Genomic DNA, 18,804 nt, shown 5'->3' on the forward strand with positions numbered 1-18,804 from the left:
GATCAAATAATACCGACAAAGTGCTTTCAAATGGAGGTCTTTGCTGTGGAATCAGGAGCTTGCAGAATCTCTTTCTTACTGAAGGGGTTTACAGTCATTAAGTCATTAAATGTCATTACATGCAGACAGTTGTGCGATATTCATCACTCACATCTTTTCATTCTCCCTTTGTGGAGTTCTTTGGTAAAGTCAGCACTAGGTAGAGGCCACAGTTAGGATGGAAACAGATGATGAGGCCTTTAATTCAAAGGAGCAGTGCGGTTGAAGAGAGGAAGGGGACAGAAGGATGGAGCGTAGGAATGGGTGATGATTGGCAGTGTTTTACTAAATACTATTTTCCTGTTTAACACTGTGAAGCTTCTTTGAAACAGTCGTCATTGTATAAGCGCTATATATAAATAAAATTGACTAAGTAATTAGTTCATGTAAATTACTTTTCCCATGAAAAAGTAAAGTAAGGGATTATTCTTATTTTTTCCTGTAATTTTAATCACAGTATTTAGTTCCAGTGTGTAGACTGTAAACAAAATACAATAGTGGAATTAACAGCAATTTAAAGTCTGATTTTAAGATGCATGTTTTATGTATCCCCATCACATTTGTAATACTTTGGTGAGTTAATGATAATAATTTATGTAGGTTTGTTATTTATTTGAATGAATTAAGAGCTATTTAATGTCTATCCTTGAATCATTTGAGGTTGATATAAGATTTAGAAAGTAATAATTAAAAACTTTTTGGTGAGTAATTTGTACAGTAATCTAATTGCACTACGAAGATGTAATTAGTAACTAGTAATTAATCTTTTTTTTTTAGAGTAACTTACCCAACGCTGGGGATGGGTTAGCTATGCATTCAGCAACGATTGGTGATTTATAGTTTTGTGATTTGTGATGTGATTTATTTTATCATCTTATTTTTGTAATTATTTTTTGATTTATTGATTTTGATATTTCATGTTTTTATGTAGTAGTGCTTTACAATTGACAACGTAACTCATCTCTTTTGACTCCTGTCATGTCGCATAAAAAAAAAAAAAATACAATTTACAGTGTTAATGTATATTCTTTTTAGATTTTCTAAAGATAAGTAACTGTGTAACTTTTAATGATTAAGTGAGTGTTATATTGCGGTAAAGGTCATCTAAATGTAAAAGTAGGACAAGCGGGTATGTGAAAATGAATTATACGATATCTACCGATAAATTAAGAAGAAAAACCTATAATTTCCGCCGCTATCCGGATAAGCAATATATCATGGCCTCCCTACTTGTCAAGTTAAAAATAATCCAAATTTTTCAAATGGTTCTCAAGGCCTCTGCTCCTTCTGTATGTTCTTCAGCTGTTTTTTTTTTTTTTAAATATGTCGGGTCAGGTGAACCTGAAATCAGTCTAATTATGAAGAGCTTGCTTAAGACTGATTAGTCACCCTGCTGTTCAGACAACACACACGAGTAGTCAAATTTGCTGACATGCGATTTTGCGCATCTCTAATAAAATACAATTATGCTGTTCTCCAGAAAGCATTTTTCTGTTTAGAGCTGGAGAGATTGTCTATCAGTTGTTCAAACCTGACAGAAACTATTAAGACCGGCCGAGTGGAGAATGCACCCAATCAAATGCGTAACGGACAAAAAAAACTACCTCTTAAATGCCACAGATTTGTGAGAGCACAAGGATTGCCGTGCTCGGAGCTGATTGAGTGTTGATATAATTACGTCGAACATTGAGCTGAGATTTGTGGGAAATAATGTCTTTGTTGCTAACAACAATCCCTGCGTGAGATATTACTTGAGCATGAAAAGGAAAGACTCTGAAAGGGTAATTATATGACTGTGCAGAATTAGCTCTTGAAGAGCCGATTCATCATCTGAATGATGTACACTCGCAGCAATGATCAGGGTTTATTTGCATAAACTGTGCATTTTGATCAAACTGTGATCTATTAATAGCACATTAAAATGTTTTGCAATGGTTTGAAGCTAATAGTGAGGAATACAAAAGGCGTTTTTGAACTAAAACGCGTGCAGTTCATGCTTTTTTGTGCCAGATGCTCAAGGTTGGGTCCCCTATGTGCTCACAAAAAGACCTAGAAAAAAAGCTTCTGAAAAAAAGCTTGGATTTCACTTGTTGTCTTTCTATCCAGGGACACAGAGACGCCGGCTCAAGGAAAGAGAGCTGCCTTTGTGTCCCTGGACGTAGCCAGGCAGCGAGTGGTCCGAGTGACCCGATTCTGCTTCCCTGTCTCTGGAACCAGTTCAAATGAAAAACGGCGCCTGCGCCAACCCAGAAGCTTTTAGTTGCGCTCGTCAAACCATTCCCTCTTCCTTTCATTCTCCCCCCTTCACCTCCTCCTCCTTTACACCTTCAGACACGCAGCGTGAAATTGCCAATAATGCGGCAGCTTGTTCGAGCGCTCTGCACCGAGAGTGAGCGAGGCAGTCGTAGATGGAAGGGAAGCATTAAAGTCGGAGAAACGGAGAGCGCGAAGAAGTAGAAGAGGTTGATGGGCGGCACGGAGGGCGCCCCCTCTCGCTCATGGGGTGTCGAAAGATGTTATTTGCATCGGGATGGGGAGAGAGGAAATGTCATGTTTATGTCTCTAGGTAATGAAAACGTGTCTGCTTCCTGAAAGGTTGACAGACAGGAAGCCTATTTCATTAGATTGCAGCACATAGGGTCTGATTGGCATGTTGTTCACCTTGCCAGAAATACCATGGCATATGCCAATGAGAAGACGACGAGACACATGCTCCAAGCCCCATAGCCCCCCTCCCCCTGTCTGTGTCACAGGCATATGCGCCCTGCCACATGAGGCCTGGGCCTTCTGATAAAATATAAGCAATGCCAAAAGGCATTAGTCTGTGTCACAACTATGACTGTCATTGTGTTTATTCTTAGCGCAGTTTTCTTTCAGTCCTAACCTCAGAGGTGGCGAGTCTTTGTAGCTGTTGCTACCAGTGTGCTGTGTTGGGGCTTTACACATTTTGACCCGTGTAAGCAGGATCAAGGCCGTGATTGCGGTTGAGTTTCTTTTCTTTCTTTTTTTTATTTGCGTGTGTAAGCAGGTGCACACGTAAAAGCAGATTGCTGCTGCCTCAACAACCCGTGATGATTCATGGCCCCCGATGTGGACAGGAGACATCTGCAGAAAGACTAACACTGCAGAAAACAGATCTTTCATGTAGCTGCGGCTTTCTAACAAGAGCCGTGCGCTAGAAATGAGCACCATTACTTTAGGCTGGCATAGGCGAGCCGAGCGGCACGCAGGATTTGGCTTGACAGCAGAACATTTCTAAAGGTCAGACATCTGCAAAGAGAGAGTAAAAAAAAAAAACGTATACGACGTTGAACATTTTCCTGTTCTCTCTCTCAACTCCCTTCTTCATTTCTCTATTTATTCTTCATTCCGGCTTGTATTGAGTGAACTGAGAATTGAGTGCAGTGTTCGTTATCGATTCGGCCGATCACTCATAAACCGCCATTTTAGAGAGACATCCCGTCTTCCATTTGCTTAATGAAGGGTCTTGTATCTCCTGACCGCTGACAAATAGACATTTGCTATATTGCATGTAGAGACCCATCCAGTCACTTGATTGATCGCGTCTCTTCGAGGTTGGTCGGATCTGCTGCTCCGCTACAGATGTGTTCCCTGGCCTGCAATGGATTTTCAAATATCATTAGCCAGGGGGCCATTGTTATTAAGATAAACACCGCTTCAGATATAATTGAACTCTCATCAAGGGAGTATGTACTTTTCATTTTGTACACAAAGACTCTGTGAGTGATAATGTACATCCAGATGCTTCCTCTCCCAACCTGGGCATCACTCAGGATTGCCCTTCGCCCACTTATTCACTTGGGAATGTGCTGTGGGTTGATGCCTGGGGGCAAAACACAGCTCAAGCTGTCTCGTGTTTCATGATTTAACTGCGAAAATATGCCATTAAAAACTGAAATATTAATGCTAATAAAGCAGTTTGAGACACCTGTCATGCTGCTTCCCAATGATGGACAATAATGGACCATGCTTTTAGAACAAAATAGACTTTTTAAAGTGCCTAACATCATGTAGGATGACACACACACACACACACACACACACACACACACACACACACACACACACACACACACACACACACACACACACACACACACACACACACACACACACACACACACACACACACACACACACACACACACAGTCATAGGGTTTTTGTCATGCATTTACATGAGATATTGAAAGTATGGTATAATAGACCAACTATTTTGATGCCAAAACACATCACGACCTCATGTAAACACAAAACCGATTCATGCACAGTTGAGTTCCAAGTCAGTTTAATCACAGTTATATATTGTCTTGTTTTCATTGAAGCACACATGCAGACCTCACTCGCACACAGAGATCAAAGACACATGCACACACAAAGAAACGGGTGCACAAAAACTTAGCAACAATGTCCAACAACTTTCATTAATAAAATACCTTTGCTACTGGATTGCTACATTATATTTCTCAGCAATGAGGGTGTAACGAAGCTGAAGTTTTTGAAGTAATTAAACTCACAGCTAGGTTTCTAATAGAGAGAGTAGCTATGCAACTCTAACAGATGAAGGTTATTTCCACATGCATCTCTCTCTCTCTCTCTCTCTCTCTCTCTCTCTCTCTCTCTCTCTCTCTCTCTCTCTCTCTCTCTCTCTCTCTCTCTCTCTCTCCTTCACATGATAATTCCAATAAATGCTATAAATCATTCATTCATTCATTCATTCATTCATTCATTCATTCATTCATTCATTCAAATAAATGTAATCTTACACACTACTTTATCTCTGTCTGATTCCAAGCGGGCAGAATGCTAGATCTAATGAGACATAACTGACGAAAATAACCGTAATTTTTTCCTGCGCAAATAACATCAATAACGCAAGTGTGATAATCCATGGCTAGCTGTGCACTAAATTATTTGAATGTGATAGTTCTATGAATCAAAAATAATTTAATGCACAGCTAGCCATAGACTATCCCTTACATTTAGGTTTTCAAACCCACTTTTTCCTTGATGTGAAAAAAATGCAAAATATGTAGCTCATTTTACATTTAGGAATGTTTTAAAATGTATTTGAGTAAGAACATACTTTAGTGTTTTGATGTTTTATTTTATTCTAAAATATTTTGTTAAAATATTTTTTTAAATGAATACATTTGGATTAAATCAAAAAATCAGTTTAAAGTAACATTCACTCATGAATGAATTAAAGCCCGCGAGCCAATCATATTTGGCAGCGCTTGAGAAGTGTTATGGTTTCATGCGCTCAATGAGTCAAAGCCCTGGGCATCATTAATCATGCTTTCGATTTGTTTGACATTTTATCCTGAGGTCTGTGCAGCTGTTTCAATGGATGCCGTTGTTTCCAAAGCCCTCTCAGCAGACTGAAATATGGAAGCATTACCAAATTATTATTTCTATATCAAAGCTGTAAATCACTCCAATCTGTCTGACAGTGGCAACTTTCCCAGCCATATGTTACATGTCACACAAAGTCACACGGCATCACCTGAAACGCCATATTTAAAATATGTTTTTTAAGATGCTTTTCCACCTGAAATGATAAATGCACTTGGACTTCTATCAGATAAACCTCAAAAACCATTTTAGATATGACTGGCTGAATTGATGCTAAATAGTGACAATGATGAATCTGCTGTGAAGCTGCCTAGCAAATGGTCCAGTAAATGTATGCTGTGACAAACTAGTCTAAAGAAACAGAAAGGCTTTTTCTCCCACAGTTGTAGCGTTTTCAACATTCTTGCTAATGATAATAGGCAATTGTTTCTTCATCACACTGCTCTGAACTAGAATGAGTAAACAACTACTCTAACTAGTTGAATTAAACATCCTTTGTTCTCTTTTCTAGCTTCTCACTATCGATGACAACTTCTGTGGTCTGGATATGAACGCCCCGCTCGGCGTCTCTGAGATGGTGCGAGGAATTCCACTCTTCTCCGAATCCAATGACAAAATGACATCCGTTATCGCCTACGTGTACAAGAACCACTCTTTGGCTTTTGTGGGTACCAGAGGGGGTCGTCTGAAAAAGGTAGGACTTTTGTTTCTTTTGCAGGAGTGTGAGAAACCAAGGAGTTTGATTGATCCAAGGATTGTATCGTTGTTGTAAGCTTCTACAAAGCATCAGAGATTGAGCAAGTCTTTTGTAGTAATTGCTGACATTGGGCTTTTTATGACACGTGAGAAGATCAGAGCAGGGTCAACTATATCCGTTCTGTAAGAATGTTAGATCCAGCGAGTTTTTTCAATCGCAGTCATGCTCTGAAATCTTCTGCCGTTGTGTCTGACGCGTATAGAGAGGAACGGTTGGTAAGCGGCGCAAAGAGAGGCAGGCAGAGAGGGCCATGGGAATCCCAGCACAGGCAGAAGCTGTCGGGGGTAATTGGATGATGCGGTGCAGGGGCTTTCGGCCCGGTACCCTCTTCTCTGACTGTGCCTCAGAGGAGCCGTGTCTGAGACGAATCCAAGGGCCAGCCAGACACTGCATAGAGCAGAAAATAACATTAAAATAGAGAGAGAGAGAGCACAACAGAAAGGGAGGGTAAGACAGATAGAGAGGAAGAGAGAGAATGAGAGTATCATTTTTCTCTTTTTCTCAAGTGCTAAACCTCCAGGGTGTTGACGTTACAGACGGGGAAATCTTTGCCAAAAGGCAGGATTCCAATTTGACGCATTCTTGTTATTGTGGTGGTATGTTTTGTAGTTGGGTCTGACTGTGGATGAAAATCCATGGCACAACAGACTAGTCCCCCCCCCCTTCCCCGCACAAAAAAGGAGGAGCTTTTTTGGTGCTATAAGCAATGATAGGTTGCTTTCACACTAGCAGTTTTGGTGCGAAGCCATGTTTGATTGACGTCAGAGTTTTGTTTGGAAAATGTAAAAATGCTATCTTCCGACAGTGCGCACCTACGAACCGTACCGGAGTCCGCTTAAAAAGGGTGGTTGGAGGTACGGTTCACTGCTGATATGAACACAACCGTACTAAATCGTGGAAGTGAACAGCTTTTAATGACAGGATTTGATAAAAATGTGTCCTTGCGCGTTTCACTTAATTTCTTTAGAGCATTTGCAGTACATTCGCTGCAGATGGACGCAAGTGTCGTTACGTACTGAAGCTTTGCAAACAAAAAAAATGGTTCAAAAACTAAAATATAAAAGTGAGGTGAGCAACACTATGCATTTTTCTGCCTTCACCCTCACCATCGTTACCAAGCAACGGGGTAAACAGCTGCTGCTTTGACACAAACACACTTCTTTTCGGGCACAAATAATATAATTTATTATATATATATTTGTCCAGCGGGGGCAATGGGGGTAGGGAGCAAACTAATTTGGGTTCGGACCAGGCAATCGAACCAAAAGTGTAAAAGGACCATTAGTTGTTCTGGAACTAAAGACTTGTTCACACCAAGAATGATAACGATATTGGCTTCCACACCAATGCACGATAATATTCACTTTATTATAAGCATGTCTTGCAGTAATGCTGTGTGCCACTTTAAAAGCTTCAGCTCTTTAAAGTTTGGTGGATTCCGATTGGCTGTTAATGTTTTTATCATTCATCAGCTGAAAGTGATTCCAATAACATTGTTCCTAAGTGTCATTATTGTTGGAGTTGTGGTGTGGATTTCCCTATTAAAACTTATCGTTACAGTTATCATCCTTGGTGTGAATGGTCCACTTTATTACTTTTCAACTTTTTTCAAACTCCACCCTCAGATGTACCATTGATACTGTTGTAGTTATAGAGATTCAGTGCTTTTCATCAAAGCAACTAACTCTGTGATATCTCACAGGTAATAAGGATGCTTTCTGTGTGCCATTCCATAAAAAATGGCTGACTTGTTTTGTTAGAGACCATGATTGACAAAATGACACACCAAATTGTAGATATGAACAAATCTCCAAGGAACAGACAACAGACAACACAGTGACTTTCACTTCCAGGCAGATGGACAAACATAGCCGCACGCACGCACACACACACACACACACACACACACATAACCACACACACACACACATAACCACACACACACACACACACACACACACACACACACACACACACACACACACACACACACACACAAACCTTTTAGTTGCCATTTCAGTGATTGCAGATATCTCTGGGGTAAAAGCTGATGATGTCACTGTTGCCTTTTAGACAAAACAAGAAAATAGTCCTCGCTGACAGTCATTAATCAATGAAAATGAGTTTATTACCGTCCCTTTGCATGGTGATTTATAGTCCGCCGGCACGTCACACTCAGTAAATTGTTTACTAGCTGGAGACGAGCTCATCACGAAAAGTAAATATTATTTGGAGCATCTTTGATCGTTTACGCCGTCGTACGGGAACCTGGGGAGAAAAGACCCCATGAAATCAAAATGAGAGTTTTAAGATGTCTTGTTTTTCTTTTGTGTTGCTGTGATTTTGTTCATTTCCATTTAATGCAGCTTTTTTTATAAATGTAAATGTTGGTATTAGGATTACTTAGGTGGAACACGACAGCAGAATCTCCACCAGGTATTTATTTTAAATTTAAACGGGATAATCCAAGGCTTACTGCATTCATCATGGCTGCGGTTCTCTAACTGTAGTTAGCGTTGTCTGTGTGATTGACTCAGAGAGGAGGTGCAATGGCAGGATGTTCTGTGTCTCACCGCGTTAAAAGACAGAGCTGTAGCCAAACCCCAAAGAGAAGCAGTAAACAACTTCTAAACCCTCCAGAGAATATCACACAGACACTTTTTCTAATGTGCACACACACGGCCGTCAGCATAAAAAGCACAGGGCTGAAAACACGAAACTGCTGTTTGCTGCAGCAGTTGTTCAGCACCCCTGGCACTGCGGCGGACCCCCAGACCAGATGTGGTTTTGGGACTTTGGAACCTCTTTGTCCCCTCTTGCTCCCTTGTTCTTCATTCATCCACCCATCTAGCCATCCCCCTCTCCCCATGTCTCTTTTTTTGCACAAATTTGTACTAAATCTTGTATGCCCTTTTTTATGTGTCTAATGCTACAAAATAAAAGAATGCATGCTTATATATATAATCAATTAGGAAATAATAGTATTTAAGCTGCAACTTTGTAACAATTGTTACCTAGGCATCCATGTTACAGGGGCAGAGAAATGTCAGCAAAAAGTCCAGCAGATGATGCAAAAGACTTTTGTCAGCTTCAGGGCTTTCCTGAAAACTATGGATTATACTTCTGCAAAAAAATTGTATACTTGCCTATACCTAGTTGGACGGACGGAGGGTTATAAACAACAGAACAGTAATGGTATGTGTAGGTTTATCACTGAACATTGTATTGTACTTTATTTCAGGGGGTTGGTGTAACTGACAGAACGGCATATTTTTCCCCAGCTTTCCCCTACGTTTGGTCTAAAAGGCTTTGTTTGTGGTCATCCAGTTTAAAATGATGACTACAAGATTTTGAGATTTTTCGTCAAGCCATTCTTTTCTTATTTACCATTCTTTGCCTTTAACCAAAAGTAACTAATTCCCACTAAACACTTTTAAATTCTTGCACCCGTTGACACCATTATGGCTAAAGGTTTGCTAAGAAGTATTTCTTTAGTATTTGATTCTGGTCAAGCGTATCCATAGCAGACTGGTAGGAGTGGCCTTGGATGGCAACATCCCCAATGCATTATGGATGTTAAAGTTTTCCTGCATATTTTGGGAAAAATTTGGAAGAATTCTCTAGTCAGGTACCACCGATTTCAACAATTGTTTTGCCTTTATACTGCATAGGCAGTATTGCCTTTATACTTGGATCATTTTTAATTGAAAGCCCATTTTGCCAGTAGTTGATTTTGTATTTCCTCTTAAATTATATATAGGCCTAAATATATATAAATTATATTATGCTTATGCAATTCCTTTGTTATTCATTTTGTTGCACGATTACTAAAAATGTACTGTGTTAGTCTGGGATTTGTCAAACATTAAAATAGAGAGAGAGCCAAAAATCATACTGTGAATTAATTGCCATTTCCAACTTGCAAAGAGGACTAACAATAACAAATCAATAACAAAATCAATAGCATGGCCACCACATATTATTTTACACATTGGCTTAAATCTCTCCAATCTCTTTAGTTCTCTTTAGAAGGCATCTACATTATTCTTTCAAAACCCCACCATGATGCCTTTCAGCGTTTACGTATAATAAATAGGCCATATGGCCAAGGCCTCAATCCTCTCCTTTGGCCAGTAGCTATGTCAAAAAGGGTGAAATTAAACCTATTAATCGCGGTCATCGAATCTGTTTTGAGCCAAGGGTGAAGTCGACAGTCTTTTAATCCTTTCACGTTAGGCAGTCGTTGCAGTCTGTTTCACTGGCGGGGTACACGCAGACCAGGGGGGCCGGATAAGCCCCCCCACAGAGGTGATAATGCATCCAGTAGGCCTGCTCGCCGCTGAGAGAACCACAGCCACTCACTCAATACAATGAGCAGCTAACCTTGAAGCAGACCTGGCACAGGAAGTCTGGCTGACAGCGCCCTGTGTGAAGGACAGAGGGGAAAGTGTGTGCTTGTGTATAGACGGGTCGAAGTGTGTGAGTGTGTGTGTGTGTGTGTGTGTGTGTGTGTTATCTGATGAGGTTCTGTGCATTTAGCCATGAGGTGTGCACTGAAGTGAATTCTTCGGCCCTTGGAGACGCCACTGAGGAGATGCGCAGTTCAAAGGGCGCGATTCAGACACTGTAAAATTGTTCAGACTGCGGAGACGGGTTGTTTCAGGATGACGGCTCAGATTGCCGGTTGTCGATGGTGATGGCTGGCGGAAAAGGCTTCAATTTGTCTATGAATGGTAGAAGGTGGTGGGGAAAAGGTCACGTTATCCTTTAGATGCGACTGCCTATACATCCCCCTCTCACTTTATTCTTCCATTATGCACTGTATTATATGTCTGCTAAGATCAAATAAAGGAATGTATAAATGAATAAGCTGTTAAACAAACAAACAAACAAACAAATAACAAATTGTTATATGCTTTTGCATGAAAATGTATTTTCCATGGAAATAATATATACATATAAATTGTTAAAAATATATATTGTCTGTTTTTGGATGACTAGTCAAGACTAGTTTACCACCGTGACCCATCCCTACTTTGTCTGCCCAAACCTGGTGGGTTGGCTCGCCTTCATGGATGTGTGTGTGTTTGTTTGGACGCTCACCACAAATGTAGATTATTGAAATGATGTGAGAGAGCTGGAACCACTGGAGCAGAGGATTAAGTGTTGAAATTTAATGATGAAATATGCTGCTTTAGATGCTGGGGAAACTGTGTGTGTGTGTGTTTGAATGCATATGTGAATATGGGCATTTTAAGTGTGTGTGTGTGTGTGTGTGTGTGTGTGTGTGTGTGTGTGTCCGTGTATACAACAGTTTTATCACTCTCTCTGCAGCTGCTTATGCCAAACCCCAGAGGAAAACACAGTGGCTTCGAGTCGGGCCTTTCTGCAGAGAAACAGAGCAGCCCTATAGAGAAACACCCAGTGTGGAAGCTTACACAACTCATTTGTAAGAGACACTTCAATATGTGTGTGTCCTGAATACGTCTGTGATGACAGCAAAACTTAGGCCTCTTCCCGTACTTATGAATCTATGGGAGAGTTGCCATGGCAGCCAGGCTGCTCTCTCTCTCTCTCTCTCTCTCTCTCTCTCTCTCTCTCTCTCTCTCTCTCTCTCTCTCTCTCTCTCTCTCTCTCTCTCTCTCTCTCTCTCTCTTGCTCTCTCGCTCTCTTGCCATGTGTTGTGGTATGTTGCAGTAGCTTCACTTACCGGAGAGAAAATAACCATTTCCTGTCGTGTGACAACAACCCAATCTATCTGACTGACTGAGATTAAACAGCAGACTTCTAATATTCGTCTGCTTTGCACCAACTTATCACATTCACATCATAGGAAAATCTTATCTCAGTATTTTGGGTGTTTGGTCATCTTTAGTAAATGTAAAAAATATAGTTAGAAAATATAAAATGCATAGCATATCTCAAAATAGTTGTCCTTTCTTTAAAAAAAAAGCATGTTTTCAGTGTCCAGACTATAATGCATTGATAAAGCTTATCCTCTCTGTCCTTTTGCCTCTCTCCTTCTCTCTCTCCCTTCTTTGTGTGTGTCTGTTTCAGTTTTAATGACTTGTTTGTGCCGTTTTTGAGGCGAGTTTAGCTGCAGTTGGTCTGTTCTGAGGCAGAGCTGGAAACCTTTTGCTGCGGTTGTTTTGTGGTAAAGCCTGGAAATGGCAAATGAGAAGTGAGGCGCAATAATGACCTGGGAGCGGTCTGAGATCCACACCGCCGACAACATGCTGGCCTGTTAGAGTGTCTGGGGTCACACACACACACACACACACACACACACACCAGCCTTTTCTACTGGGCATGTTATTCACCTGCAGCCTCAGAAAAGAAGGGAGGGCACATGGGGAAATGAAAGTAACTGAGAAAAATACGAGGATGCAGCCTCACCTTTTCATTCTGTGAAACAACAGTCTTCCCTAAGCTTTAATGGCTTCATAATGTCATGTCTAATGGTCTAGAACAAATTCAAGTGAGCTTTAGAGATGCCGTGCTTATTTTTCTCAAAAAATGTAATTTTATATCTAAGTAATATCTAGTTTCATGTGTTAATTTAAATGAATAACTTTATCACCCCCTAAGTGCTGATGAAAGTTTTGGGACGCCTGCCTTTACACATGGACACACTGTGTATGATATCCCATTCTTAATCCGTAGGGTTAAATATTGGAGTTGGCCCACCCTTTGCAGCTATAACAGCTTCAACTCTTCTGCGAAGGTTTTCCACAAGGTTTAGGCGTGTGTCTATGGGAATTTTTGACAATTCTTCTAGAAGCAGATTTGTGAGGTCAGGCACTGATGTTGTACAAGAAGACCAAATACTCAAATACAACACTATGTGCAACAGCCGTGAGTGTGCCATCACTTCTGCTGGATGAGGTCAAATTACACAATATGCCGTATGATACGCACGATATATCACTTCCCCTGCTTGTATCCCATTGAGATATGCCATATCCTATAATTTGACCTCATCTAGCGGAAGTGATGGGACGCTTGTGGCTGTTCGACCTTGTGTTGTATTGAAGTAAAAAACTATATTGTTCGGTTTGCTATTAAGTATGCTTAGATTTTTTTAAGTATTATTTTTTACTTGTAAATGTTTAATTTGACTCTAGATGAATTTATTTGTACGTAAAGCATACAATTGAATTGCCATTGGGTGTGAAATGTGCTATACAAATAAACTTGCCCTGCCTATTTTATCCTTGCTAAATAAACGTATTACTTTTTTTTTAACTACTCATATTGACATCCATGTTTGTGTAACTGTAGAGTATGATCCTGGCATGAGGGTGTGTATTAGATCTGTATAAGTGAGAGGAAGGTTTGAGCTACTGTAGTGCATGAACACATTGGGTCTAAAAATAGCCATGACATGTCATGCATTTGATATGTCTATTTTTAGTGGTGCTTTGTTTGGTCTACCTCTCCTCTGTGCACTCTATAATTGATAAAGCCTGCTTGCAGCTCAGCAGGGTGACTGCACATGGTTTCTTCTGTTACATCACAGATTAAACACAGAGCATAGATGGAGCAGGGCATCATGGGACTTGTAGTCATTCATTGTGCTTGTCTTTATTATTAATACTAATACATTAAAATGGGTTTCTGTTTTGTAAGTACTGAAAGTAACCGTTTTAAATTCTGCCACAGTTCCACGTTTGTGAAATTCTTGGATGTTTTCTGAAAGGAAGTGAGAAATCAAAGCTGACAGAGACACCAAAAGAGCGAGCGAGAGAGAGAGAGAGAGAGAGAGAGAGAGAGAGAGAGAGAGAGAGAGAGAGAGAGAGAGAGAGAGAGGGAAAGAGAATATTCTTGACTATGCTCATTCATAAGGAGGGTTATTCATCCCGAGGTGAAGCGAATGCCAGAGCTCTGTAATCATACTGCAGTAATGGCGGATACGGGCTCCGCTCTACCATTCAGCGCCAGTTTAAGATATGCGGGGCTTAGATTACCATGTCTATTTTAGCTGGGCTGCATAGTGTCTGTGGAAAGAGTCATTTTTTTGCATTCATTTCTGAATAAAAGGCATTGTGGGACGTGTGGATGTGGCAGTGTTAACGATGTTGCATTGAAACTGTAGCTTAAAAACGTTCAACTAGTTTGCTTTACCAGTGGTTAAATAATGCTAAATAGAAATTTAAAAAAATACATTTACACTATTATAAATCAATTCATTGTAGCGTATTAGTTTATTATAAAAAGTAAACATTGCAAATTACATAAACACTAAATGTAGGCCCTGTTTACACCTGGTGTTAAGATGCGATTTGGTCTATTATATCAGACGAGGGGGACACATACCCGTTTAGTCATATGTGGCATTTTGAACACACTTGACCACATGAACGTTTACACTACAAAAGCAATCCGTTCATAAGTATTTTTGACTACATTTGAAAATGGACAAGCTCAAAACATGTTAGATTTTAGTGTTGTCAACTTGTGATCCGATTGACCAAAACACATCTCAAAGGGTTAGTTCAGCCAAAAATGACTTGCCCCCATGCCGTTCTAAACCCGTAAGACCTTTCGTTCATCCTTGGAACATAATTTTGCTCTCAAACAAGCTCATATGAGTCAGCCATTGATTTATTTTGACAAGTTTGATTATTGCCTTTCCCACAGTTGCATGCTACACTACTCCTTGGAAACAAATATTAAAGGGAAATCTACACGATTTGGAGACAGCTACCTTTTATTGTGATACTCCCCAATGCTGGAGCGTGGGTGTACTCATCTGTGTATATATTCACATTTTCTCTTAAATCTGTCTGGCAAACACTGAGCGTCTCTCTTTCTGCCCTGTCCCACCATAATTAGCATGTCTGGATCCGCCCTGAAAGTCCAGAAGCCTCTAGTATTTTATGAGAAGTCTTATTGGAGCATTATGAGCCAGACCTCTCCTTTTAAGCAGCTGTAAACAGACCATTAAGACTGCTGTAAAACTACCTAAACGCCCTGGAGGAGATGCCCTTCGAATGGCAGCTTCAGCTACCAGAGCCTCTCTGAACTAATGGACATCTGTCTGCTAGAACCAGCTCTCTCTTCCTCAACAGCCTCTGAACTTTTACAGAAAATCAAACTGTCATGGACCATCAGAAGCAGTTGTGTAATTAGATTAATGGAGTGTAATTAGTGTTAGTTGTACTCAGTGTGATGCTAAATGATGATGAATTTTGGAAGGTGAAGAAGCGTTCGATGTGTACTTGGCATCAAAAACATTTCTTCAAAATCACTAAAAATGAAATGGTGTATTTAAAGTAGTATGTTGTTCCCAACCTGTATGACTTTTTGTCTAAATGGGCAGAGAACATTTACCGTGCTGGAATTGAAGGATCAAGTTTAGTGCATTGCATAAGCAACTGCATAAAACCCATAAATCACCATTGGATGTGTAATTTCCCACAATTCGTCACTGTAATCACTCCTCCCGGTCATGTTTGCCAGCTGCAGGGCTACGTCCTGTCCACACTGGTTTAGAACCTCAATGTGTCTATTTTGCTTGTACCCAGTGATGTCTTATAATCTACTAAGTGTATTCCTTTATTCAGTGCTGCCACCTCTGTGAGCAGACAGCCTTACCAAACTCAGACCTCATGTTCAAGAGATACTTCTGTTCGGTTTAATCAATCCAGTTTGATCTGATCCACGCGCAGGCGATGTCCAATCAACTGTGTGTGCGCGCGTGACAGAGTTTGTCAACATGTTCTTAAGCCTGTGGAAGCGCTAAGTGTGTAAGATGTTGAGGGAATGATTAGAATCAGACATGCTGAGGCGCCACTCCTTTCAGCCAGATAGGAACTCCTTGATTCTACATTAATTACTCTGTGTAACAGAGTGTGAACGTTCTCTTTCAAACGTTTAATTAAAACCAGAGTTGATCTTTAATTAAATAGTGTGGCGAAAGGTTATTCATATTCGTTCGGCAACTCCAAACTTCTATTGTTTTAATTAGTCTTCGAAACGTCTTCGTGTGTGAGGATGACAGTTGAAATCGTTTCAGGGCTGTAGTTGAAAGCATAACCGGGGCGTAAGAAAGTTTGAATAGATGAATTTAAACGTCAACATTTTCCTTTTTTTTATTTTTAAATCTGACACCTGTCTTTTAAACATGCAATAAAAACCCTAATAGGCTGTACAAGGATGTGGTTTTTTACCACAAGCACTGTTCATTGGTGAATTTATGCTACTTTTGAACATTTCAACTTTACGGTTACGCAACTCTGAATACAGTATGCAAGGCCTGCTTTGTTCAGCTGATTTGTGTTCCTTGAAGCCGTAATGCATAAATTATGACCGCCATTGAACGTGTTGTGTTAGCATTGCGACAGAGAAATATCTGCTGTCCTGCTTAACCGCAGAGCCAGCTTTTTATCTTTCTCTTTTGTTCCTTCATCTTCATTTCTTTTCCCTCTCTCTCTTTTTTCTCTCTCTCTCTCTCACTCTCTCTCCTCGTCTCGCTTTCTCTGATTTATGAGCCTTGGTCTTCACATGTCACTGTAATAGTAGAGGACATATTGCAGGTGAGCTTACATTAGCCAATCACAGCGTTCCCTCTGGTCTCAAGAGGTGACCGGTGCGACTCTCTGCTGTGGAAGCAGGAAAATGGGCTTCCTCACAACTGGGTCACTCATTCCGTTCCCTTGACAATACAAGGCAGGTACAACCTAGAAAAGGTGCGCAGCGGGTGTATGCGTCTGCCGTTATAGAATCTAACCCCCCCCCCCCCCATTTTGTTGCTGTTTGTAGGATAAATATAATTTGCATATGAAAAAGGTTACACTCAAACAATCACACTTCCTTGTAATACCACCATAGCAGGTATAAGTAGAGAATGATGCTGGAGTTAAAACTCTCAGCCTCATTTCCTTCATTCCCTCCTTTTCTCTCCTCCCTTCATCCCCTGCCGACAGAACCATCACCCAAACCTTAATAAGTGGATTTTTATCTCAGCTACACCGTCTCTCCCAAAGGATTATGGGGCTTTTCACTATGCTCATGGAATGGTAATTACAGATCTTTGAAAGAAACACTTTCTATTCCAGTAGATGGGAGATACATGAGATGGGCTGCTCATTAGAGCCTGTGCCCTGCGTTTGACTTGCACATGCATTCATCATGCCGCGTTCTTTTGTGTTTGTTTAAAGGACAGAAGTGTGTGTTGCTTGTAACCTTCCTTAGGGGGTACAGAAAGAGGAAATCATGAAGATCTTGCAGTGCATTGTATGCTCATTATGGGAATTTCCATTATTGTAGTCCAATTTGAGAGTTTATAGGTCCGTCCAGAGATGTGAATGAATGTTAGCAAGGCAAAAGAGTCTTAGGATTACAACAGAGCCCCGCACAGTCAATCAGAAAGAAGTGCTAGGAAGTAGTTTTCATGTGCTTTGAGACATTGACTGTATATTTTAGCCTGCAGCCCATTGACTATTTCACCAGGTGGAAGAATTATGGTGCAGCCACATTAGTGAAAATTAGTGGGCCAAAAAGGTAAAACAAAAAAAAATCCTTGCAAATGTGTAGTGGTGTCTGAGGCACAACTCACACAGAAGTCACTTTCATACCAAGCTGCTTTCCATTTCTATTAGCGTGAAATGAGTGAATTTTGCCCTTCGCCAAACATTGTAATTGTGACTGGACCTTCTTAGTAAAAAATAATAGAAAGGGACCTTTTGAGAGAAGAATTACGTTCGTTTTATTCAGTGATTTTGACCTTTGTTAACCAGCTGCGAATCACATGACATAGCTTTTTCTCCAGCTTACCATCAGTACACTTTGGCTAGCTAACTAGTCGACTGCTCCTCTGAATGATTAGTAAAAAAAAGAAGTTATGGAAGTCCTCTTGTATATTTCTATGGAAAGAAATGTTAATGTCAAATAAGACGCATTCTGAACTTGCCTTTTTTGGGGTGAATTAAAATTGAATCATGGGAAATGAAGTTTCAAGGACATTCAGATGAGAATATTTGAAGTCTTTAAGCTTTTTAATGCTGTTAACAAAAGAAACTGCTGACAGACATTTTGCTCTCCTGAGTTTGCGTCCTAGTTTAGACGCTGTGTGTGTGTGTGCGTGTGTAATCAAGCAAACCTTTTCACTGAAAATGACATTATGAAAAATCGAGGCTTAGTAATAAATGTATTCTCTTCGTCTCCTTAAAGAGATTTTCTGCGTTAGCTGAGCAAGAGCACCAGAGAAAGACCAGGCCAATTCTATTGGATTTGTCTCTAATTGGTTTCTGTTATTTCATTATAGCTGTTTAGTCTCAGCTGTTGGCCTGGCAAACCAACCGCTTGTTCACCGTAGACTCGTTCCTCAGTGGGCTATACCCCATGCTGACTCGTTGCAAGGCCTCATCTGTTTTTATACGGTAGGCTTTTAACACAAACACACGTTTCACTCTGTCACCGAGTCCTTCTGTTTACACCATTAAGGGAGCTGAGAATTGATGAAATCTTCTGCTGTAGAAAGTCTAATGGACATATATGGCCTTCAGGCGTTCCCCTGAAGAGTCTTGCTGGTTCTTGTAGCACGGCATAACTCTAGCAACACCCGTTGTACTCCTACACTGTCAAATCTTTCCTAATCCTTTCAGCACTTCATTATTACTTCAATTTCTGA

The 18,804-nt window shown here is 40.4% G+C and overlaps 1 protein-coding gene across 4 annotated transcripts in view; it reads left to right on the plus strand.

The window, feature by feature from the left end:
- Nucleotides 1-18,804, plus strand: part of plxna4 (plexin A4) — a 253,890-nt gene that overhangs the window by 45,108 nt on the left and 189,978 nt on the right. For all 4 annotated transcript variants that reach the window (XM_067428258.1, XM_067428260.1, XM_067428256.1 and 1 more), the window contains one exon: nucleotides 5,925-6,107. In XM_067428258.1, coding sequence (XP_067284359.1) covers nucleotides 5,925-6,107 — 183 coding nt within the window. The remainder of the gene's footprint in view (nucleotides 1-5,924; nucleotides 6,108-18,804) is intronic.

The sequence above is a fragment of the Pseudorasbora parva genome, chromosome 20 (assembly GCF_024679245.1).
Source record: "Pseudorasbora parva isolate DD20220531a chromosome 20, ASM2467924v1, whole genome shotgun sequence".
Taxonomy (NCBI): Eukaryota; Metazoa; Chordata; class Actinopteri; order Cypriniformes; family Gobionidae; genus Pseudorasbora; species Pseudorasbora parva.